Source organism: Dicentrarchus labrax, unplaced genomic scaffold (assembly GCF_905237075.1).
Source record: "Dicentrarchus labrax unplaced genomic scaffold, dlabrax2021, whole genome shotgun sequence".
Lineage (NCBI taxonomy): Eukaryota > Metazoa > Chordata > Actinopteri > Moronidae > Dicentrarchus > Dicentrarchus labrax.
Window position 1 is genome coordinate 8,130,596 of NW_026136703.1, and position 26,493 is coordinate 8,157,088.

Genomic DNA, 26,493 nt, shown 5'->3' on the forward strand with positions numbered 1-26,493 from the left:
GCCAGGTCTATCTTTCTAATGATGGCATGCATCCTACAGCTACTGAAAAGTTAACAGTTCGCCAGACACTTAACACCGGTGTCATGCATTCTGCTGCTCATGCTGTTAATACTCTGTACAACATCCTGCAGACTGCACCGCCGTGAGCCCCCAGCTGACATTAACATGCAGTTTCTATCAGCATCCCGCTGTGCTGTAATTTACCTGCAGGCTGTCCCATGTGATCCTGCAGGAGCGGACTTTAATTTTGCTGCATTGTCCTTCAACAGTAAATTCCTGCACCAAATCCACCTCATTCCACTCCATCCTCACAGCCCCTCAGAGAAACGGCAGACCTTTATGGTTTCAGCTAGAAAAATGTTGCCAGAGGCTTGGAAGAGAAAAGCTCGGAGGGAGGGTGGGTGGGGGGGGATACGAGAGCGATCCTTATCACAACTTTCCCTGTCGTCCGCCCGGTGATGTGCTGTGATTTATGGCACCCTCTCCCCTTCTACCTCTCTCTCGCTTGCTCGGCCCACGCTCCCTCCGCCCCCCACGTCTCTCTCTCTCTCTCTCTCTCTCTCTCTCTCTCTCTCATACAAACTCTCTCTCCGGCATTGGTGTGTTGCTCATATGACGTGTAAAGCCCATTAATGTGACAATACAATCAATTACTGAAGTAAACAAACATGTACAGCTATAAACTGGTGCAAAGAGACCAGAGGGAAATCATCCCCTCCATCCCTGTTTTATACTTTCCTCTTTTTCTCTATCCTTCCATCTTTCTATATCAGTACTGTTCTTTTCTCACACCTCTCATCCTTTGATCTCCATCCTTCTTTATCCCCATCTCTTTCTATATCTGCAGTCCTTCATCTCTCTTTCTCTCAATCCTTGTCATCCCTCTGCAGCTGGCTTTTTGCTGCAGCGACATCCCCCCCTCTTTCTCTCTCTCTCTCTCTTCCCTCACACCTCCCTCTTTCTTTTCTCCCACTTTCTCTCAGAAGGGAAATCACTGCACCACATCCTGATGGGGCACTAGCTGCTCTCAATCAAGCCTTCGGCTCCAGATGTGTGTTGTGAGGAAGAAGATGATGACGATTACAATGATGATGCTCTCAGATTAATGGCCAGGGCAGCGTGCACGGCGATCTCGTGGCACACATTCCTGCCAGACGCACACGTGCGCACGACATGTATGTGTCCCCGCACACACACAAGAGTAACAGCTGACTCCTGCTGTGTCATATTGTCCTCCTCTTTTTCTCTGTTTCACTCTCTGCAACACACACAGTGACATGTGACTTAACTGCTGCGTCACACATTTTCTCTTTCACTCTGTGAAACAGACACACATCTGTCTCACTCAGATAAAGAAGGACACACACACAGACACACACATCCACATGAAAGAGTAGGCTTTGTGTGTGTGTGTTGGTTGGACATTTGCACACATCAAATGCAGCTCCAATAAAAGTGATTCATTATGTTTTAACAATTAAATATAACGTATTATTATTATTATTATTATTATTATTAGTAGTAGTAGTAGTAGTAGTAGTAGTAGTAGTAGTAGTATTGAACTTTAATGATGGTTTCATTAATATTCAGTAGTTTTTGTAGGCTAAAGCTGATATGTTTCAACAAATCAACTTTTAAACTCTTTCAGGCACCTAAAGCATTTACACTGCCAAAGCACATTGCACTATTAAAGGGGAAACACACAAATCTTGCAGGAACTATAATCTATATTATGGCCCATAAAATGAAAAGTACATGAAAATCATCACTCCGTTCCCTGCACATCACTGGCTCCATGTTGACATCTGAGTGATGACTTTGCACAGTGTATGGATGTGTTACAGTCGGGATTCCAGAAAACCTTTTTATTCAATTCAGCTTCATCTACTTTCAAAATCTGGACATGAACAATTTTTATCAAGATTCATGTATTCTGAGCACAGGAGCTGAGTACAGACATGTGAAACACTACTTAGTGCTGATTGTTGCCAGATTTGACAGTTTTCCACCCATTTGTACTCCTTTTTATTTGATTGGGTAGATGAAAATGGTTCTGGTCATTTAGGCTATTTTGTCAGTTTTCCTTGATTGGATGTTGAATGCTTAATTCCCTCCTCTCGTCCAATTAGTACAGATATTGACAGGGACACTGACACTGTGTCCAGTCTGCCACAACTTTAAGGAAAAGAGGAAAAAGAAGAGATCATACCTCATTTAAAAAGAAAGAAAACAAAAGACAAAGAAGCTCCTCTCCAATCCGAAGCACAAAAACTGGCCTACTTTTATGACAACTGGGGCATGTTCAAGGCTCCGATTGGGTTATTTGTTGGAATCAAATCTGGCAACACTGGTAGAGCTGCTTACAGGATTTTCAGCTGCAAATTCTCGCTGCCCTCAGATCAGAAAACTCTCTCCACTCTGTTTGTTCTGTATCTTAGTGGGACTGATGCCAGTCCGGAGAAAAATGTTTTACTGTAAGGGTTTACTCAAGTAGATAATAGACAACTGAACTTTGACTATTCTACTTTTATTCAAACCTGACACTGTACTGGGTGTAAATAAAAATAGATGTTCAACTCGTTTCAAGGCATTTTGCTGTAATTGTACAAGAGAACTGTAAAAAGTCATTTGCTAACAACCATTCACAATAATTACATTGTAATGGTCGCCGCAACCACCCCATGCTGCTGCTGCTGCTCGCTGGTCTTTACCGCACTTTCACATACGTTGCGATCACAGTTAATCTGAAGCACATGGGAATATTTGACCTTCTCAGTGTGAGTATTATGTTTCCCAACAGAGTATATGTTCTCAAAGTTATGCACACATACGCTAGGCACACACAGACATGTTGTTCAGATCACAGGTCCCATCAGTAATGAAACCCATCCCCGTCCCATCTGCTGTACGCCTCCAGTAAAAATATTCCTCCTAATCTACAACAACAGCCTCCAGACATTCCTGCAGACCCGACCGGACTGACGGGGGAAAAGTCTGTTATCAGAACTGCTCCAGCGTCGAACATTCACACAGCAGGGTGGCCTGCTGGTTACAGAGAGCATCCTGTAGCTGAAAGGTCACATCTTTGAACCACCGACCACAGACAGCTTGTCCATCAACAGCCTTGTGGTCCTGACGGTGCACTGAACACCTATAGTGGGAATTTAGGAGCAAAAAACCACACTAGAGTTCACCCAAACAGAGACTTTCCTACAACTACAGGATGTAATATTATCACATCTGAGAAATGGAGAATATCTTTGAAACCTCCTGCACATTTCCTCCAACTCTACATCCATAGTTCCCAAAAACTCGTTGCCAGAAATTTAACGTTTTCTACTTGAATGTTCTGGAAGTCTGAATAATATAAGTGATATTTATAGTCGCATCCCATCTAGTGATTCAAGTCTGCCGACGTCCCTGAACCCAGAATATCATAAAACCCACAGAGGCCTTTCTAGTGATGATACACAGTGAAAATATTCATCTTAATCTAGGTCAACACAACCCCTGACATGAGCACACAAACACATACACAAAGACACACCTGACTTCTTAATATATCCCTCAGCAGTGCTTGCACACAGCTGGATGGGGTAGAGTTTCACACAGTAGGATCAACAGATTCAATTATGTGTGTGTGTGTGTGTGTGTGTGTGTGTGTGTGTGTGTAGGCGTGTTAACTCAAAATGTGTGACCGTCCCCGTGGTCGGTCTAAGGCTAGGGTAGAGGTTTATAGCAACACTGTCTTGGGGAGGGGAAGGAGGAAATGTTGGGATTGGACTGCTGTTTTACAGGCCTGCGCAATATGTGAAATTCTTCCATAATGTTACAGTACATATATCCTGTTAAACATTTAAACATAATGAGCAAAATAAGTAGGATTTATCCTCTAAGGACCATGAATGGCTGTGTTTTTGTCAAGATATTTCATTAATAGGGGACTTAATGACACACTGAGCCTGGGTGCTAGTGTGGCTAAAAAAAAAAAAAGGATATAAAAAAGTAAAAGTCTTTTGAATTAAAGAATGACATCAACACAGTCTTGTTTCCTGAGGGGAGGCTGACTTATCCTGATGTTTGCAGGGTTGTTGAAGTAATATCGAAATTAGATTTAGCTGCAGTGATTAATGACATTAGCAGTGAGACGAGGGATGAATAACAAACCCCAAAACTGCTTTACACTAAAAACAAATTCTCATTCTCTCTCCCTCACACACACAACTGTCAGCACTGTCATGTTTACATCATTCTGTGGGGAGAAACATCATCTGGTGGGTGTGTCAGTGTGTGCACGGCTGTGAGAGAGCTTTTTGGAAATGATTATATAGAGCCCAGAGTCACACCCCGACTTGAAGTCATGCAGCTACATCCCTAACATACACATCACACACACACACACACACACACACACACACATAAACAAAATAACACTGTCAAGGCCAAACACACATGGCCAAAAGAAGCCACACCTTGCCTGCACACGGCATCCAGCTTTCACCAGACGTAGACCGCACTGACCGTAAACACACACTGACACAGAGAGACACATGGCCAACAGTCCCACCCTGACACACAGACGAACTGCTTGTCAGGCAGTTTCTCTCTCTCTGTGTGTGAGTGTGTGTGTGTGTGTAGTTGGGATCATGAACAAAGTCAGAGAACAACTTAAAGGGGTAAGAAAGTAAAGCACACTTACACACAGAAAACACATTTCAAAGTCACCTCTACATTTACTTCTCTTCCCAGTTCCTCAGTTGTTCTATTATGTATGACAATCTGATGTGAGGAGAAGGCAAAAGAAAGTCTAAGGTGGGTAGAAAGTGTAAAGCAAACACACTTTTTTTTTGAGCTTCACAAAAGACACGGTCACTTGTACATTCACACACTCATACGCACACCCACAGAGAAGAAACACATTTCCCAGAACTCACCCCCACGCTGCTGTCTTGCCTCAAACTCTTTGTTTTTTCTCGGAAACCGAGCGTAAAAAGGTGGAGGTCGAAGAAAGACGGATACCTCAAGACGACTGTGAAGGAGTGAGCGAGGTGAGGGGAAGAGAAGAGGGAGGAGGAGGAGGAGCTGTTTGGCTGGCTAACAATCCTCTTAGCCCGGTTATGTCATGGGACCAAGCTAATCCTACCTTCACTGACTGACCACGCGCACACACACACACACACACACACACACACACACACACACAGAGACTGGCTGACTAACCAACAGACCGACCAACACAGATACGCACATACTTCCACACATGCACAAACATGGTTGGTGACTGGCTAACCGAGGCCTAACCAACATGAACAAAGCTAGCGTCTAGTCTGGTGTTAAATTCAATAGTTGACAGCTGAAAATAGCTGTTAGTGACAAATAAAAAGCTGCTAGCATGAGGTCAGCTGCTCTTTTTACTATATGAGTCATTATTTTGTAGGAAAGATAACAGGATAAAGCAACCTAGCAAAACAAAACATGGCTACCCAACGGCAATTAGTCCGGCTAGTGACAAAAAGCTAATTCCCATTTTCTCTCTTTTTCTCTGTCTTTGAAAATATATTTGGCAAATTGTGTATATAGAGTATGTATAGAGTATATACTATGTGTGTGTGTGTGTGTGTGTGTGTGTGTGTGTGTGTGTTTTCACAAGGTTCTTACTGGTAGGCAACTATAATCATCACTGTCACTAATCCGTGGGCTAATTCGCTAGACCACACACAGTTATAGGCTACACACATTGTATTGTCAATATGTGAACTAAAATGAGTTGAAGAATACTAGTCTGTTCCATTAAACTTGCATTACTATATTTGAAGTCTACCAAATATAACAACTATACATACAAATATATTAAAAGAATATCTGGATATTTTGGAAAACAGGAAACAGCTAGCCTAGCTCTCTCCAAAATCCATCTTCCAGCAGCTCTAAAGCTCACTAACTTACACGTTATATCTTGTTTGTTTCATCCACACAAAAACCAGGCAGTAAAAACAACAGGCTGCTGATTTACAGGCGGCCATTTTGAAGGCGGGTGTTTTTTTTTCATGTTTGGACAGAAGCTTCTTCCCCCAGTTTTCAATGTTAATGCTAAGCTAAGCAAACCTTCTCCTTGCTGTAGATTAAGGTGTGAAACTGATATTGGTTTTCTTATCTAAGAGAGAAAGCGAATAAGCACATTTCCCAAAATGTTAGAGCGTTCTTTCAAAGATTATTTGTATCTGCAGCTGTGTGTATATATATATGTAACACAGACCAACTGAAGCTACAGTATAAACAATATTTTTATGTGCTGTAGTGTAGAGACCTTTACATGCACAACAGAGCCTGGAAGTTTGAGATTTACCTAGTTGGAGATGCATAACACAACCTGCCCTTAGCCCATCCCCAGTGTGTGTGTGTGTGTGTGTGTGTGTGTGTGTGTGTGTGTGTGTGTGTGTGTGTGTGTGCCCACCTACCCTGTCATTAGCACTCTCTGTTCCTTCTGTGGTCCAGCTCTGCTCCAAAGGCTGCTGACTTCCTGCATATAAATGAAGAATGAAAAGAAATCTGAGCAGATATATTGAAATAAAAAAATAAAAAAGAAATGGACAGGGGTGAGTTGAGTCTTGTGGCCTGGTAGACTGCTGAACATGTGACTGACACACACGTACATACACAACCACCATCAGACTGCGCGTGTGCCTTATCTCAAAGATAAATGGACAGGAAACATTGACCTTAGGGTGTGAAAATTCACTTTCCCTTCCATAAGACATACATTGTTAATGTATTGCACATATCTTGATACCTTTTACAATGTTTCATTTGCTGTCATATATATTTTGATATTTTCATCATACATATACATACAATGTATTCCGTGTTTCAACTGTGAGCGTTATTATTCTTATGTGTCCTTAGCACTGTCCTTATTTACATTCAGTCTTTTTTTTAATTCCCACTAAGGATGCAGGAGACGTTGTTGGCAACTTGCCTGCTGCAACAGCAATGAAACACAGAGGACAAGGTGTTGCAATAAGACTGACTCTGCACAGGCTAAAAGATTAAAAACATCTAAAAGACAATTTTAAAGAAATGCAATTTGGATAATGAGAAAACCCGTTAAATTATGAGTAAAACACGCGAGATCCCCCACCCCATCTTTTCTATACCTTGCTCCATCTCTCTCTGTGTACAGTCTATAAATAGCATCAGTGGTATTAATTCTACTAAGACCAGACAGGTTCAGTCTGGGTTAATCCTGGCCCACTCCAAGTTTCACCTCCAGTCAATAGAGCAGTCAATGCAGTTCTTAACATCCAAATGAGCAGATAAAATAGCATCTTAAAAGACCGTAAAACAGTAATTACATTTAACTGAAAAGTTATTTAAATACTGGAGATTTAACAGAGACAGTTAAAATACTGTTAATGAGTAATTTATGGACATTTATGGACATCTATGGAGAAGTATATCATCATTAGTTGTGATAGGCCTGTATTCACTTATATGACTAATCAGTTACCTCCATTCCATCACAATAAGAACATATCATTCTCCGTTACAGGGCTGATTATTTGGTGATATAGGAGAGCAGTGTATATTTCTGAGAGGAAGGCAATGCCCTTGAGTGGGAGGTGTAAACTCAAACAGGCACCTTCAATAAGCCACAGAGGGTAGATGATGTTAAATCAGCCTGGGAGGAGATACTACATTGGCGTAATGTGTTGCTCTGGTCCCTGGAGAGCAGTTGGCTAGTTTAAGAAGCTTTTTTATGATCACAGGTGAAGAGCCAAACACAAGTTGGCATCAACCAGCCAGCCCCTCATAAGCACGCACTGATGTACTGACAGATTGTGTGTCATATGTTAATCATTCACATCAAAACTCATCCCATTCTGGTGCTGGAAACAGGGGGGGGAGCAGTCTCTGCTGTCCACAGCAGGTGCCAATATGATTAATAACTTACTCTAGATGTTACCCTGCTGCTAAACCTATTACAGACCTGCTGACATATGAACTGTGACTGGATGGAAACTTGCCCTAAATTCTGCTCATTTGGCAGGAAGGAGCACAGCTGTAGCATAAATGGTTTAAATAAAGGTTTAGATACAGATACTAAAGGTCAGATATTATAATAAACAATCCAAACACACGGATGAGAAAACCTTAAAGGCCTCTATGACTGAAAAACAAAAAATCTGGCTAAAAAAGTGTTATGATTAATTTATTATTCAGAATACACTTCACAGTTCACAAGCTTACAATGATAATGAGATTCTAATGAATGATAATTATGTTTTTCATGAATGGGGGAGAAAAGGGAATGCACCAGCAGGTGGTGAGGGTTGTCCTGTCCCTGCAGGGAGCACACGCAGACACAAAAACATACCAGTGCTACAGTCCGGTGACACTATTACAGCAGAAACCCTGCTGTTGTTCTCTTCGGGCACTAACATGCACAAATATTACATAATCATTTGTTCTTTCTTTGCTCAACAAAGAAAAGAAAACCATTGGCCATGTCTGTTTTATTCTGCATGCTGAATCAATATATACATATTTTTAATGTTGATGAGCTGATTTCACAAATTCATTCTCTAAAGCTATTTTGGCAGAAAATCATCTGACCTTTCTGCAGCAGTCCGAACATTTTTCTGTCCTTGTCTCTGTCCCCCCTCCTCTGCACGTTTGCCCTGTCCATGTTATGTAACTCTAATCATCTTATCTGGCTAATTACTGACCGAGCCCCTGACATCTCCTCTAAACCTCACGCACACACACACACTCTCTCCGAGTTTGTGTGTTTTCTGAATGTGAGTGACTGATGCTCAACACTGAAAACAAAATTTAATCTACCTGAAAGCTGTTCTTGTCAGTCAGCATTATTCCAACTCGTTTAAGGAATCAACCGGTATGTGTGTTTGTTTTGCTGTACCTTGTGTCCCGGAGGGGCAGTGTCTGAGGTAGAAGCTGACCTCCGGCCTCCTGGCTCCCCACTGCTGGAGGAGATCCAACAATAACAACTCCAGAGGGAGAACTCGCTCTGAGGAGAGACAGAGGGTGAGAAGACGTAAGCCAGGCGTTTGCAGAGTGAGCCTTTTTGAGATTAATCCAGAGGAGCCAAGAGATGATTCATAAATGAGATCATCATATACAACAATTACCATTAATTACACTATTAAGGAATCCTATTTAATGTTTTCTGACTGAAATAAAACAAGTTTGATATTCCCTCTTATTTACCATCTTATGCTGGCTAAAGTTATATTATCTAGTAAAACTATAATGTTTCTGTTTGTATTAACTCTCACTATCCTGCCAGTTGGTCAGTCATTACAAACTCATGCTGTGCAGTCAAACACAGTGTAGTCTAGTGTAGATCCCAAAGCTTCAAAAGATGCCAAATGTGTCGAGCTGAATTTTGTGAAAATGTGTATAAAAAGATGCACAAGATAACGAGGATCTTTCTACGGGATGGATGACTGCAGCCATAAAAAACTATCCTGGTTTTGGTCTTGGGTTTGAATATGTCACTCAGAGTAATCAATAGCTTTAAAGCTTTAAAGGAGAAATTAAGGAATTATCAAGGAAACTGGATGTTAAAATGTTGTTTATTTTCCTATTCTTAAAGACTTCTATCTACTAAAAATGTAAACACAAGCTACCAACCCACAAAAACCTAAAGCTAATTTTGGAAACCTGCTATCCTGCTATGGTTGAAATGATGCCCTTTAATGCAAAGACTAAAGAGTAACAACATAGTCTCAGTGTGAAATGCTTTGTTTTAGCTAAAAGTGTATTCGTATTATTATTATATTACAACTACAACCCAAACTCATAAATTATAAATCACAAAAACTGAAAAGAAGGAAAGATCTGGGCATTCTAGTGTTTTCAAAAACCCAGCAACAATATTATCACGGCAAAACACATCAATCCATAGCTTTAATAATACACACACACAATGGCTTAGTGGCCACACACACACACAGCAGTGAGGCCAGCTGTGGCCTTGAGGTATGGCCTCTTGTCACACAGCAACACTTTGACACAACACCATTTATTATGTCCCGCCTCACAGAGTCACCCTCTAAGAAACAGTATAGTATTAGAGCCATTTATAGCCTGTCTGACCGCTCGGTCACACCACAGCGCTACACAAACACACAGTGTTGTTATGTGGATCACTACTTCAATGGCTATGATTGAATGAATGTAGGCCAAGCTTTATTGGGCACAGTACATCTGAGTGTCTGCATGTGATGGACTGGTCCATTCTAGTTTACAATGGCATACACTATACAGTAGGCGCTTAGCACTTTATTGATTTCACAAGCTCTAGCCGTGATATAGGTCTGACTTTGTTTACAATTAGCTTCAAAGCAAACAATCTAGGTCAGAGTTACACTTTGATTATCCTGTCATATAATCCCAGATTATAATCATGTAAATACTCTAATGATCAAAGGTTTAAAAAGTAATTATATTAGTGTTGGATATGGTGATGAATTATGAGTGTGCATGTGTGTACAGAAATGCTACCGAAGCTGAGACGTGCTTGCAATTAGCCTTTTGTTACCTCGAGAAAATAGATAAATTAACTTGTGGTCTTGAGAAAACAAAATGCCAGATTTCTTGAGATAACGAGATCATTTATCAAGAGAAAACAACTTTTGATTTTCTCAAGATCACTAATTTCCTGGTAATGTGGGTCAATACTGATTAAATATATCAGGGGAAGATTGAGATCTACTAAATGAGAGATTCTTTTCATGAACCTTTTCCTGACTGCTAGATCAATTTGGTCAGTATCAAAATAAATATGAACTGGCACGACGCATATCATTCCTCCTGAAAATTAGAAGTAATAAGTGGAAACTGCCCTTCGTTTTCTCGTGATAAAGGGTTGATTATCTCTAGATAGCAAAGTTTGTTTTCTCGAGGTAATGAAATACTGCTTCAGATGAGCTGATACTGTAGAGAGCTGATGCTACAAGATGGATGCTCATGGACAACCATGTGATTTATTTGTATATAGTAGTTCATCATCTGCATAGATTGACATTTACCCCCTTTTGATTATCTTTCTTTACCTCTCAACATTATTCCTGTCTTGGCTCAGATTTTATCATTGCCTTGTTTTAATTTTTTAAATTAAATTATCCTTATATGGATGGATGGCTGGATGGATGGATGGATGGATGGACTCACCATGCCCATTCCATACTTCCGCTAGGTGACACTCTCCCTCGCCAGCTTCTTTGCAATATTCGACCACGTCAACCACTCTGGTTGCTGGAGTAACTGGGACCTCAGTTAGCATCTGCTGGGTGTCATTGAGGTAAACCGTCAGGATCACCTGTAACCATAGAAACAAACATGTTATATGTCATAAAATGTCTTAACATTTTTAACATTTACCAACTTACCATTCTGGGAACAGAATGCTGCAGGGATGATGTATTTTTGTGTGCAAACCCACCAGTTAGCATTGCCCTGGTTCCCTCAGTAATTGTTTTTTGAATATTGCAGAAAATATTAATGTTTACAAATTAACCCCATTTTTATGAGTTTTGAAGTCTAAATACATTCAGTAAAACGCTAAACTATAGGCTATAAACAAATTACACCACCACACTTTTTAAAGACTTGTAAAAGCTTAAATATTTATGGATGTCATATTTTGTAGGACAAAACACGTTCAAAAAACCCATTGATTTTGAGGCGCTAGAGGTGCTAAAAGGTGAACTCATTTCCAGGTTTAGGGACTCATTCCTGCAGCAACCTATATGGACACCATGGATTTTGGACTATATTTCTCACTGATTACTGACTGGGCTAACATATGACTAATTAATTAATTATTAATTAACTTAGCTAACAATTGGTTAATCAATCAATCAATCAATCAATCAATCAATCAATGATACGGATCGGCTCAAATAAACTACTTCTGCAGACAGCTGAAGATACACTTCGATACATTAACAGAGTGTGAATGCAGAGTGTCTCTGATCCACACAGACCAAGAGAAGCTGCATAAAATCCGATCAGGAACATCCCATTTAAATGCACCAGGTTTACAGCTTTCTTGGCCTGGATAACAACATAGAAACCTGAGCTGCAGATGTGAATTTGATCTAATTAAATGTTAAAGCTATAATATGTTCATGTCAAGCGATAAGAAGGCTAATGAGATCTCTGGGAAGGGAAAAGAAGCAGTCTTTGTTCAACAGCTAATGAAGACAGCAGCATGTAACACGATACAGATCATCATCAATAACTGCTTGTATACATTTAACCTAGTCTAAAGGTGATAAAAATCCAAATTTAATTTATCCTATTGCTCCATATTTAGGCCAAAAGATTCCGAAATCAAGTTTATCAAAGTCTTTAGTTAGTTTAGTTTAGACTAATAGAGTAAAATATAGTCCAATATTGCCGATATTGTAACGAGAAAGCTTTTAGTGTGGTTTAACATATCTTAAAAATGCAATACATGACTTCAAAGTATCAGCTGGGCAGTAATGATCCTGATGATCTGAAATCATTTTGTTATCAAATCCTCCGAATTCTGCAGCCAAAAGATTAAAATAGTAATCGGAAAAGGACATCCTGTGTTATCGCCAGTGATGTCACTGGCAATGTCACTGGTGATGTCATGTCAGATAGTCAGTCGGCAGTTGAAAGATAAATTTAGGGTAATCTGGGATAGGAACACACAGACCAACCGAGGCACACACACAGATACAGATACACTTTTAATCTCAATGTTTCTCCCCCCGTCTCTCTCTCTCTCTCTCTCTCTCTCTCTCTCTCTCTCTCTCTCTCTCTCTCTCTCTCTCTCTCACACACACACACACACACACACACACACACACACACACACACACTAGACTGTCTACTGTCCACACACACACACACACTCAAAATATATACAGTACACTAATCCACAGTATTCTATACACCTGTCCCAGATCATGTGAAGTAATCTCTGGCTGCATGCAGACAGACTGAGCAGGGACACATTCCCTAAAGCTTGGATTAGACACACACAAACACGCATGTACAAACACACATGCAAACACAGTAGGGGTTTTACCAGTCTGCAAACCATGTAAAGTAGGCTAATCGTGGCCTCACAAGGGCTGTAATGTTTGTGTTTCACATGGTAAAACACATCATTTGTCACACTGAAAGACTGCTGGCTGAGATGAAAGTTTGTTTTATGTAATCAAATCATCCAGAGTGTTTTTTCTCATCAACAAAATAGTCATAATTCCCTAAAAACACCATCAAAAATATCCCCTATTAATGCAGCAAACCCACACACACACTCACACTCACACTGTCATTTGGCATGGTGCAGTTACGCCACAAATGCTCTTATATCTGGCACCGCCATGGGCGTCAACTGCAGTATCAGTTGTTCAATTATAACCAATAGCTGAATACTAAGCAAATGTGCAACAATAAGAAGAAAGGTTGTTGTTGCATGAGTGCAGGTTCATTCAGCAAAATTAAGAAGTCATTTGTCATTTTCCAAATGCAGGTTACTGTGACACAAGAACCTATTTTTTGTGTCCTCTCTTGGGAGAAACCAGCACAAAAGCAACATTCTTTATCCTAACCTCAATAGAGACACTAATTTTAGTGACCAAAGTTAATCTTCTACCCAACAGCTGTGTTCAACATATTGGGTATCACTGACTGAGAGCAAAACAAACACATCTCTGGTAGCATCCTCGACAATCAAGCAAACGTACTACCCCTACTGTGGTTTTATTCTCTGTAACACACAAACACAGAAGACTTTTGCATTGGAGAGAAAAGATCAATGGCAAAAAGCAAAGACTCAAACCACTGAATTGGGCGAGCAACCTCTGACTTTGTTTCATTTCATTGGTAAATGGTAAATGGATTGCATTTCTACGGCCTTTTACCCAAAGCACTTGACATTTTGCCTCTCATTCACGCATGCACACACTCATACACCAATAGCAGCAGAGCTATCATGCAAGGCACTGGCCTAATCACTGGAAGCATTTTGCGGTTCAGTATGTTGCTCAAGGACACTTCAACATGTGGGCACTTTCCATTGCTGCAGTTTACCTTTTGTACTAAACTGAAATGTGTTGTGCAGGTGTAGATAAAATTCTTTTGTACCTGTCCTAATTTATTACTGTACTGTTTCCAACTGTTGGCAATCATTAAAGGAGTTTAGACTAGACATTTTTCACAGCAGCCATTTGGACAGCAAATAGTAGGGTAAACACAGATGTTACCAATGATACTAGTTATAGTTCCTCACTGGGAACTGAAATGATGGGTTTCCTGTCAAAAACATGTTAATTAAACATATATATATATGTATTTTTTCACAGCAGACATTTGTAGCACACTTGTCATAGAAGTCCACAGTGGCGGTTTACACCTACTGTGTACTTTCTGTATGGACACTCAGAGTACAGTGTATCACCTGAAAACCCTCCATAGATAGACCAGGCTACATAGGTCAAAGCAGGTCAGATTTACCAAAGTACTGAACCTTATAGTACAGTTGGATGGCTACTCTACCATTACCAGCACATAGGTTTTCCATCATGTCTGTAGAACTAAATATATGGGAAAAACCAAATAAAACTTTGATCATTTTTAAGTTTGAACACGATGAACACACAGCGAGGACAACTTCCTTCTGTCTATCAGTAGGCAGGACTCACAAAAAAATCACACGCACACACACACACACACACACACAGGCAGACACACACACACACACACACACACAAAGGCAGATTGAGCTGTGATTCCTAAATTGCCTCTGGTGGTGAATGGAGTGACTCTGGCTATTTTAGGCATTGGAGAGGGAGAAAGAGATAGTGAGACTGTATGCAGGCAACAGTGACAAACTGCCTAGTCAGTCTGCTGCAAAAACACATCAATACTCACTTTATTAGTTGCTCCAGGGTATTTCAACACAATGTGTTAATTGTAGGAGGGTGGCAGCGGTTGGTGTACACCCTCCGAACTGAAACCCCAACCTGGTTCCCTCTGCCCCAGCCTGACACTAAACAACAGTAAACTCGTCCCCAATCTGTGGTTTCCTAACATATAGTGCCACTATAATGCCACTGTAGTGTTCATTTGATCAGTCGTCTTGGTAAAAGTATTTCTAAATAAGAAAACAAAACCCACACTAATGCAAATACCAATCTATTAGTGATATATCCGAGTCCAATAAAGTAAAGCACTTCTGTCTCTCACTCACCGATGCTTTGGTTTCCCTGGTTTTCAGCTTCTTCTTCTTCTGTTTCCTGCATTTACTCGGTTTGAGGTTCTTAGACAAAAAAACCAATCGCTCCAACACCAGCCCAAAGAAACGCTTCATTGGAAAACCACTGACCGAAAACACACACACAAGTGTGTGTGTGTGCGTGTGTGCGCATGTGTGTTTTTGATATATAGATAGATAATTAGTAGTGTCAGATGGAGAAAGTGGTGTCTTTGTAGGTGAGCGTGTGTTTCAAATGTCTGAATGTCAGAGTGTGTGTGCGCGTAAGGGTCGGAAATACAAATATAAGAGTGTGTGTCGGTGAGGGGATGAGGGGAGGGAGGGTGTCGGCTTTCAGTAAATACGAGCGAGGGAGAGAGGGTGAGGAGTAGAGGATGATGGGAGATAAGAAAGAGAATCTGGACACTTTTCATGCCTGTTAGTGGGAGTAGACCATGATATTGAACTGATATTGGGCCAGTCTACAGCTTCCACCTCTAATATGATGGAGGTGCTTCTATTTTTATTGTTAGATTAATTAAGTCAGATGTGTGACCATAGAAAAAAATTGAGTCCAGTGGGAGGATTTTACCCATCAGCCTCAAGTGTAATTCTTCAAATTGTGATAAAAATGTGAACACTAACATGAGCAGCTTTAATCCAAATGTCACTATCAGCGATTAAAAGTTTATGTATCACCCTGTTGCTGTAGTAGCTGTTGTCAAAAATCTGACAAAAACATAAATATAAATATCTTGTACAAATTGTGTTTCTAAAAATACTAAATATACTAAATATTACATGTTACTATTGCCATTAAAGTTTAATCACAGGAACATTTTAATTATTGTAAGGCTTGAGATGAGGGCTTAATCGGGTGATCTCACACTTACAAATTACACACTTTACATATTGTAAAAGGTAAGTAACCTTGCACCAGGTATCTTGCATATAACTTGGCCCTTCTATTGTTTTATTAGTTTTTATCATTTTTATTTTTGACATAAAATATCAAATCCATTTTTTACTATTTAGATTTTAAAATCCTACTTTTCTTTAACAGTCTGCTCTATTGCTCTTTTTATGTACCCTCATGTTCATGTTCACGTGTATAAATTACTCTTACTCTTTATTCCTATAGCTATTTATTCCTGTAGCTAATGTAGCCAGCGTATTTGCATCTAAGTCTGATCTCATTTGAACTGCTGAAATGATTTAGAAAAATGGAAAGTGTTCCTTTCTAGCCCGATACCAAATGTCAACATTAGCCAATTAATGAATAACATCCAATATTTCATGCAATGGGCTACACTTCAGCGTATGGATTATTACACCACTAACCTCTTGATTAGTTCAAGCATGTGACAACTGAAATGTGAAGTCTTAAAAAGGTCCCAGACGTTCCGATGCCAAAACTTTTTTTTTAGCTCCGAGTCTAGCAGAGCTGGAGCCGACCAGGTCGCTCAGGGTCATGACTGACACCTTCACTTACAAAGTCATTAATCGCACAGTACTGACACGTGTTAGGTACTTTGTGTAACTGAGTGTACTGTAGGAAACAATAAGCAGAACCTCTAATTATCTTTACCTGCTTTTATTGCATCACTGTAAACAAGATAAAAAAATTTGAATAAGAAAAAAATAACGACCACTCGACCCCCAGCTACCAGTTTAGACCTGAGGAATGTACCTAAAAATAATCATGAAGACATAACTGCATTATATACTAAATATCAGCACGAGTATCAGCATTAATATTAGCTAAATATATCTGCATATATTACATGTATCAGTAGGTTACGGTGGTGTGGAGTGAAGCTGTCCAGAAGCAGCAGGGGTAATGCTGGAGGGGGAGAGATTACAGAGGCTACACTGATATACTGCAGCACGACTGCACTGTTACACACACTGAAACACATACACACACACATACACACAAGGTCACATGTTTGGTGCATGTGCTCAAAACAGTGCATCTATTGGAATTGACAGAAAATCAGTAGACAGTGAAAAGGGAAACCAGACACACAAGAGAGGTGAGCCAGAAGACATGTAACTACTGTTGTTAATGACATAATGTGATGTGCTGGCTAAATAAATTCATCAACACACCAACAATAAGAAGCAATGTCCTAATCTTTTCTTTCTCCCTCCCCTCTTCCCATGTTGCCCCAGCTCTCACGCACATGATAATAAATCTTCAGTCACAGATTAGTTCTCGTGGATCTGGCTGATATTTATGTCCCACAATCCTTTGAAACTGCTATCTGCAGATGCCTTACTGAACTATGACCCTTTACCTGAAGCACATCCCTAATCAGAGCCAGTTGGAAATGGAAGGCTGGGGCAACAATTATCATTAGATTAATATAAAAAGCTCTATAGTGGCTTGTAATACTGGCTTGTAAGAGTGTGAGTGTGTGAGGAGAATTTTTATAAACAAAATGTTCTTCCAAGTTTTTCAAAAGGGACAGTACTGCACTTCCACCCACTACAGACAATACAACCACATACTGTAACAGAGATAGTCAAGATTCACACGCACACACGCACACACACACACACACACACACACACACACACACACACACACACACACACAAACACACTGACTTCCAACAGTGTAGGAATGAGAGAGAAAAAAACTGGTTAAAACATAATTTTTGTTTTGTACAAGAAAATAAGGTCAGCTGGCCAGAGAGAATGTGAGTCCCATTAAGGCGTAACAAGAGTGATGAAAAAGCGACACAGGCATGAAACCATGCTCACCAGCTGCCCACTGAAAGGACTGACGTATAGAGAGCCAGAGTCAAGCCAAGACTTCCAGGTTCCTGTTTCAGAAGAAAACCTCCTTCAAAAGCCCCATGACATCTGGAACAACGCCAGTAACTGAAAATGCAGCCTTTCCACAGAGCTGTCCCCAACATATGTCTTGACAGGGATGATCTAATATCGTTGTTTATTCAATATTTAGCTGGCTTTTACAAACACCATCTCCCTCAAGTCCTAGACCATCACAGGCTAGTCACGACTCGACAAAAGAGGCGAGTCCATGGGCGAATCGAGGGGTTGTGGCTGGTTCAGTCAGTCTGTAATAACAGCAGAACAGAAAGTACTGAACACTGAGATTACAGCTAAAAGGCTGGGAGAATGAAATTAAAGCTGGAAGAAGAGGGTGTAAAAACTATTAGTGTAGTGTAATGGTGTATTGGTTAACCATTGTTCTGAAAGCCAATTATTCCGACAGTCAGAATGATGCCCCACTGGACCAAAAGTCCACTTGTCAGACGTTATTCTGACAACAAACAGGTATGACCAACTAACTTACATAACTTAACTGACAGAAGTAACGTGATTATTTTAACCCAAACTATGATCTTTTCTTAAACCTAACCAAGTAGTTTTGATGCCCAAACCTAACCAAACTGTGATTGTTTCTAAATGTTAACCATGTATTTATTATCCTTATCATGATGACAAAGGTCAACTGACTTCGTGCATTCGTACACATACACACAAACTATAGATATTAAGGCCAAAAAACTCCAGGGAGAGTGTATATTTTCGGGAAAACTGACCTTTGGAGCAGCGGAAAATAATGGCCCATCAGAACAATGGGCAGTCCCCAGACTTTCATGGCCGCTGTAGTTTTGTGAATGCTAACACAGTAATCATTGTTTGACACGTACATGTTAAAATGCATTTCTGGGTCGTATTTACAGTATCTGACTTTACTACGACAGATCTGGACAAACATCATATAAGTGGCTGTGTCATTTTTGTGAATGTGAATGATGTGATAGATCTGCTTGGACACTGTTCAGGCTGCTGTAGCTTTTTGTATGTGCTAGTAAATCATTTTAAATGATGATGGGCTCTGCAGGGATCTGGGGGTGTAGTGTGCTTATACCTGCTGTGCTAACCATTCAAGGAGCGCTGTCCTCCTGGGAGTGAAATGGTTTTCGGTCCGTGCCATCTGTCACGCTGTTGTTACGTCTGCCCAGCGGCTCTTTTTTCCCCCCCAAAATCCAACCCATTGTCCCGACTCTTCCCGTGTGTTTAGTTGTCTTTCCCAAAACAAATTCCCTTTCTTACAATATCTTGAGCTACACCTTTTTTTGGAGATTATTTAAGAGCAGCTGGTGGCAGCCCACATCATTTGAATGTTATTTCTGTGACATTTCACTAGTGTGCTCACTAGTTGATGATGAATCATGGGAGGGTAGGGCAACACATATGGGAGTCGAGGAAAGCGCTGCCATTTAAATACCACACAGGAAGACATCCTTTTTTAGTCAGTACAGGAAAACAAAATTAGGAAAGTATTACACACTGAGGAGAAAATAGCCATACTGTCCTTACAGTGAGGCGGCTTCAAGTAACACCTGCTAATAAACTGGAGGGATTTACAGGCTTAAATATAAAGTAACACCTATTGAAAACAAGACTGGTGATATGTATGAGTCTGTATTACATTACACTTACACTTTAGGAACTGGGCTGTCACGTTTATCAAGAGCAAAATACAATGAATGAGCTTTAATTATGTTCTAAAGTCAATTTGATTCTTAATTATCACTATAATTAAAATGATACTCCTAAGTTAGTTTGAAGTTTTAGAAGTAGTTTGAAGCTCATAAATAAAACATATGAATGGAAACAAGCAAGAGTGGAAAGAAAAAATCCAACTTCCCAGTTGGCAGCTCTTGTGCTGCCTCTGTGAGTTTATGTGTGTGTGTGTGTGTGTGTGTGTGTGTGTGTGTGTGTGTGTGTGTGTTTGTGAGTGTGTGGCAGAGCTCAGTGGAACACAGTGACAGCTGAAAGTGATTTGCATTTCAGACACCCCAGCTCTGCCCACACCCAAACACACACTCACACATCAGTCAGTACGGTCTCTATAGGGACTGCTTGTGACCGGTGAAACACGAGCTTCCAGCTCATTGAGAAAGAAACAATCCGTACACTCCCGAAGCAGCATACAGTGTCTCCTACTGCGTATGTCTCTATATTACTTATATTCATCGACTTTTTTAAACAGTTTTCTTCAAACTAAGTCTCCAGAACAACCTCCTAGAAATCCCACAGCAATGTCAAACAGCAAATCAATTACTGAAACCATTATAGGATCGGATCAGGATAAATGTATTCCAAGCTCGCAAGAAAACTCCATTTATTTTTAACTTTAATAATAATGATTTTAAATGTCAATGCCAATGATTTCCTACAGATGTGATCCTTTAAAATGACTGTGGCAGATGGTTGGTTACACCAAACTATCTGCAAAGTCAACATGGGAAACAGTTTGGAAAAAGGCGGGCACTTTCAAAAAACATTGGTCAGGTAACATCTGTGTGTCACCGTCTATCACAGGCAAACTTCAACCATTCAGATCAATGAACCAGTTAAGTCTTACTGAAATTAGGCAAAACTTGGCTTCCATCAAGAAGAGCTTTCAGTTCCGTTCTTTGCTCTTCTTCCAATAAAGAAACTCTCTGATATAGTAGTACTGATGCTAGCAGAATCTATGCTAACTCCATTAGCAACCGCCATTGTTGTTCTCGAGCAAACAGTTACCTCTCACACACGTCGTCACACACACCTAGCATTAAACCATGCCCATAGTTCATGCCATAGCCTCCAGGAGTTCCTCATAGGACGCTGGTTGGGCTGGTACCGCTGTGGTTGGACACAACCGATAGCTGGTTGCCCGGCAAGATGGATTCTCACGTAATCTCATGAGCTTGCGAGTCTAGCTGCCTAGCAAGATTAGTGATGCTTTAGAAATACACGGTAACAGCAGACCACAGGATCATTAATATTTCCCTTCCCTAGTCGGCTTTAGGCTAATACTTCTCTTTAACATTTTAGCATATGGTAAGTTCAGTGTTGAAAAGCTATGCTAGAAATAAGAGAAGACTACTTCTAACAGCTACAATGTTAAAACGCTATGTGGCTACATTGGTTAGCCTTGTGCAGGTTGGAACAACAAATAAAAACCAACAAATAAACAAACCCCGCTTTGCTTTGAGCTAAATGTCAACAACAGCATGTTAACATACTCAAAAATGACAATGCTAACATGCTAATGGTTAGCAGGGACGTTTACCACGCTCACCATCTAGTGTGTAAGCATGCAAACATGGCTAACACATGCTAATTAGCATTAAACACAAAGGTTTACAGGAGTGGTGTTCATTTATCAGGTAACTTGTAAAAACATGTAATCCACAACCACAAATGTGAACCTCATGATGGCGCTAGCGGTAAAGTCAGGGAATCTGGGAACCATGAATGTCCGTGGATGTTCTAAAGTTCATGGGAATGGTGGTTGAGATATTTCAGTATGAACATTAATGCTGAACCAACTGACAGACTGACATTACCATCCATTGAGTCACGCTGCTAGCGTGGCTAATAAATAGCATATTATGATTCAGCATGGACTGCTCTCTTTGTTCATGGGAAATAAAAGTGGTGGCAGAAATGTTGCCAGCTCTCAATACCCAAGAAAATATGTGTTGGCTGCTGCACATTTCAGAAGAAGTTGCCAGATGATATCATGCTCTGTTTTGCATTTGCTGTATCAATCATGTGAGCTGTTGTGAGAACAGCCGTATGGAAAGTGCTGTGAGAGTCAACACAGTTACCCAGCAGTCTGAATAATCAGGTATACTGGTGGATAGCAGCTTCAGGCAAATACATTTACAGGATCTGTGAACACTGGGTGGATGAGAAGCTAAAACTCACTGTAGGAAGGAAAAGGACATTCAGAGTGAGGACAAAGGTCATGGCAGAAGTGTTCTCTGTGCTTTCTCTCTCTCTCTCTCTCTCTCTCTCTCTCTGTAGTAAACACAGCTCTATATCTTCAGTGTATTGTCTGGAGCTGACAGCAGCCTAACCCACACAGCGTAGTGTTTTTAGCAGTGTGTGTGTGTGTGTGTGTGTGTGTGTTGTGAGAGGGGGCAATAAAGAGAGAGTAAGCTTTGCAAACTTTAGACTGTATGTATGTTCCTAACACATTATACATCAGACATTTTTAAAACTATTTAAACACTTTATAAAATGAACTTTTTATAACTTTTTGAAATGGGATTCAGTATATATTTCTATGTTTATGATGAATAAATACAGTGCACTCTCTAAATCCATCCAGATATAGAACTGTTTGAACATTCGAGCAATGGATGAACAATTGCACTACTCACACACACACACACACACACACACACACACACACACACACACACACACACACACACTTTCAACAGGGTCAAGACAGACAGAAGTAAGACTTCTGATGGAAACTTTCAAAATAAAAGCCTTGATGAACTTGATTTTACAGTAAAATATATGAAAAAAGCACTATATATATATATATATATATATATATACAGTAGGTATATGGAGATATATGCGTAGGGTATAGATATATGTCACACACAGAAATACTTGTCATATACCAGACTTCAAAGGATGTCTGTCAGCCATCTCTTAAAACGTAAAAGATTGCAGATTTTAGAACCGCTGTTACCAGTCAGACAATATAAGAGTGCTATTATATGTAAATGACTGTTTGTTTTTTTTAATTTGTCTGTGCACACTTAAAAAACACACACACTGTAGGCCTATTACAATATGTGTTACAATAAATACTTCCCTTCACTGTCTATTGACAGTAACCTACTGAATGATGAATGATTAATTATTTAATGTCTCAAAACACAAACTTGATATTTTTACATTTTGAAAGTGGAGTGTACAACTTCCGGTTTTATTACTTTGAAATGTGTCTAATGATACAATTCAAAATGATGTCAAAACGTTTGTTCTGTAAAGTCAACTCAAACAGTCAGTTTCAAACTGCTTGCCTTGCATAATATGAGTGACAGAAAGTGTCTTTATTTAATGGAGCTGACAAATGTGTGAAACTGTCATATAATGAGGTAATTAGGTGACATGTGGCGGTGCCGTTTATCTTATATTAACCCTCACACTGTATCTGTATCCGTCCTTCATACCGCAGTGGTTCCGATCTCCACAAAGCAACTCCTCTCTGACACTCTTCATCAATGAAAACTCACCGGCAACATTCCCGCTGGTCAGTCCTCCTGTCCCGTTAGAATAAAAAAAAAAAGAACTTTCTCCTCCTCTATTTGTCCTCTTCCCTGTCCTCCACTCTTCTTCTTGGAGTGCTTTTTCGGTCCGTGTCCTCAGGTTCCAGCTAAAAGTTCCCACACATCCGAACTTTCCTTCTTCTCCCTGCGCGTCCGGCCGAGATATCCAGATGCTGAGAAAACTAAAAGAAAAACTCCAGCAGCTCCTAACCCCTTCCCTCTGTCAATCCCTCCCTCTTCCTTCCTCTCACTCTCTCTCTCTCTCTCTCACACACACACACACTGGGTCTCTCTCTCTCTCTCTCTCTCTCTCCTGTTTCACACCGACAGAGGAAACACAACAGCACGTGAGAAACCTGGACACACAAGTTGTACTTTCATTATCAGAATGTCTCTGATTTCATCCATTGGTCATCATCAGGAGGTCCTCCGGTTTGGTCTGCAGGGTGAACTGGGTCACCGTCCCGATCATCCCTCCCATCTGCCCCCGGTCTCCTCCCCCTCCTCCCCCTCCTCTCGATATATAGCCTACAGGTTCAGTGTATTATGGAGCAAACATAGGTCGTGGAACAATCACTAATATACAAATCTATACTGTTTTCCAGAGATGTTAATTGGTGTTATTTTGAGTGAGAGCGCCCCCTCTCGGCTGTGTGAGCAGCAGCAGTGTTTTCCTGTTTAATTCAGTGTTGCACTTTCTCCCATGCATTTCTAACCCAGACACTTGTTTTCTTTCTTAATCCATATCCATACAGCTTTTCTGCAGAGTTCATCAGGTTAACAGTGTGTTAGTGTGATGTCTAACGTACTGAATGTAGTTTAAGACTTATTTTACGTCCATAAAGCAGTACAAAGTGCAACGTTGAAGGTAAACATGGTTACAGCATGATTGATAAAACAATATTTCCCCAAAAATCACATTTAAAAGCGAGGTTGAAAAATGCAACTTTATATAAGTAACATCATATCATATCCATTTTAAAGGTGCAGTGTGTAACATTTAGGAGGATCTATTGGCAGAAATGGAATATAATATTTATAGATATGTTATCATCAGTGTATAATCACCTGAGTATAGGAATCATTGTGTTTTCGTTACCTTAGAATACAGTCGCCTTCCATGGAGTCCGCCATGTTGACCCACCATGTTTCTACAGTAGTCCAGAAGGGACAAACCTAACACTGGCTGTAGACGGGGCCTTTTGCGGCCACCTTTCTTTCTCCTACACATTTCACAGCCCGTTCACTATTAGACGCCACAAAATCCTACACACTGGTCCTTTAGGGCCTACAATTGAGATTGTTAGACTTCTTGAGACCCAGTGGACACCCTGTCATATCCATTTGTAACTTAACATGTTTTATTTAAAAAAAAAGGAAAAGCATAGCAGTGACTCTGACTCCATTGAGCACTGAACAGTGAACACACACACACACACACACACACACACACACACACACACACGCAGGGCTGTGTACCTTACATCGAGCTTAGAGATGTTCAGCTGTCATATATTGAGCAGATTATCACAGAGCTGTCCTCTGCTGCCAAGGACACTGTAGGCCTGTGTGTGTGTGTGTCTCCTGACTGATCATTTAAAGTCACAGTGTACAGACCATAATACAGTACATCACAGTACAGTCGTAACTTTGCTGACATTTGTCCATAATTCATCTGACACTGTACTGCAGGACTTAATCAGAAGAGTTGTTGTTGTTGTTGTTGTTGTTGTAGTAATGTGTTCAGTCTTGTGAACAGAAACAGATTCACTGTTTATCGCACCTGAAGAACTAAAAAAGTATTCTTTTTACATTTCAACTCAATTGCAAATGACTACATTATAATAGTTCAATATCTGGCAGGACATTACTGCCATCTGCTGTCCACAGGAGCAACCAACACTGTTGTGTTGACAGCACTTAATGAAGGTAATAGAGTTCAGTTTAGGTTGAAACTATTGTAGAGGTGTTGATTCATCTCTATGGTCATTTTGGAGGTCATATGTTGTGTAGATAAGTGTCTGTTATTTAGCCTACCATCACTGGTATAAATGGGATGGACAAAATAAGCAAGATGTACCTTATAAACTAGCATCTGAGTGTACACTGAGTGAACAGTTATGGTTTTAGAATCATTTAGACAGAAAAGGGGTTCTCAGGGTTTAGGTTGTTTGGTTTGGAGGGCCTATATACAACTCCAAGAACCCTCTTATTTGCTGTTGTTTGGTCAGAAAAGCTTTCTTTCTTGTTGGTGTGTGTTGCCCAGCATCAGTGTTTTCTCCCTTTGTACAGCACTTTAGTTCCAACTGTATAAGAGTCCACCTAAATCACTTTAGTTCTTCTCAGTTCACTGATCTAACACTCCTCAGACACATTAGTAAGAATTGAGTCTTAAACCCAATTTGTGGACATTTATTCTATTCATCTACTTTGGCTCTTTTGTTCAAGGCTAGTTCATGTGCGTGTGTGTTGTCAGGTCAGTCAATAAAACCAATCAACCTTGAATCGTCCATCGGCTCTGTGTGGTGCTATCACTCCACCCTGACAGCCACATTCACACAGCATCACCACAGCCAGAGGCAATGTCTCTCTCTCTCTGTCGCGCTCTCACACACACTCTCTCTCTCTCACACACACACACACACACACACACACACACACACACACACACACACACACACACACACACACACACACACACACACACACACACACACACACACAGAGTTGATGGAGGTCAGATCAGGCTCAGCCTCATGTTGGGCAGCTGCCATGTAGCAGCTATAGCCCTACATGCAGTCCAATCACTGTGATCTGCAACTGTTGTAGAAGCAACCTGCTAGCTTGTATGTAAAGCTCACTTTATAAATATTTATAAAAATTTGCATTTTAAAATATGTAACTCATATATAGGTTACTAATAAATAATACTCATTATCCAAAGTGATTATTTCATTGATATCATGTAGTGTGACTGATCAATACTACACTAGTTGTCTTTAAGTGGATCTTAATCTGAAATTATTTTGAGAATATGATCAATTGTATGCAGGTATGCTTGAAAATGAATGTTAAGTGTAAATAGGATGATTTTGAAAATAGTTTCTCCGACACGCATCA

The 26,493-nt window shown here is 40.3% G+C and overlaps 1 protein-coding gene across 5 annotated transcripts in view; it reads right to left on the reverse strand.

Annotated features, from left to right (window-relative positions):
- Positions 1 to 23,602, reverse strand: part of LOC127360091 (apoptosis-stimulating of p53 protein 1) — a 43,831-nt gene extending 20,229 nt beyond the window's left edge. For 2 of the 5 annotated variants that reach the window (XM_051394373.1, XM_051394363.1), the window contains exons 1-4: positions 15,257 to 15,549; positions 11,197 to 11,344; positions 8,921 to 9,028; positions 6,459 to 6,520 (exon numbers count right to left, since the gene is read on the reverse strand). In XM_051394373.1, coding sequence (XP_051250333.1) covers positions 6,459 to 6,520; positions 8,921 to 9,028; positions 11,197 to 11,344; positions 15,257 to 15,376 — 438 coding nt within the window. In that variant the 5' untranslated portion in view covers positions 15,377 to 15,549. Of the gene's footprint in view, positions 1 to 204; positions 373 to 6,458; positions 6,521 to 8,920; positions 9,029 to 11,196; positions 11,345 to 15,256; positions 15,551 to 23,340 lie in introns of those variants that run through there. The other 3 variants (XM_051394368.1, XM_051394366.1, XM_051394382.1) reach the window with 3 other exon arrangements.
- Between the last annotated feature and the right edge of the window lie 2,891 nt (positions 23,603 to 26,493).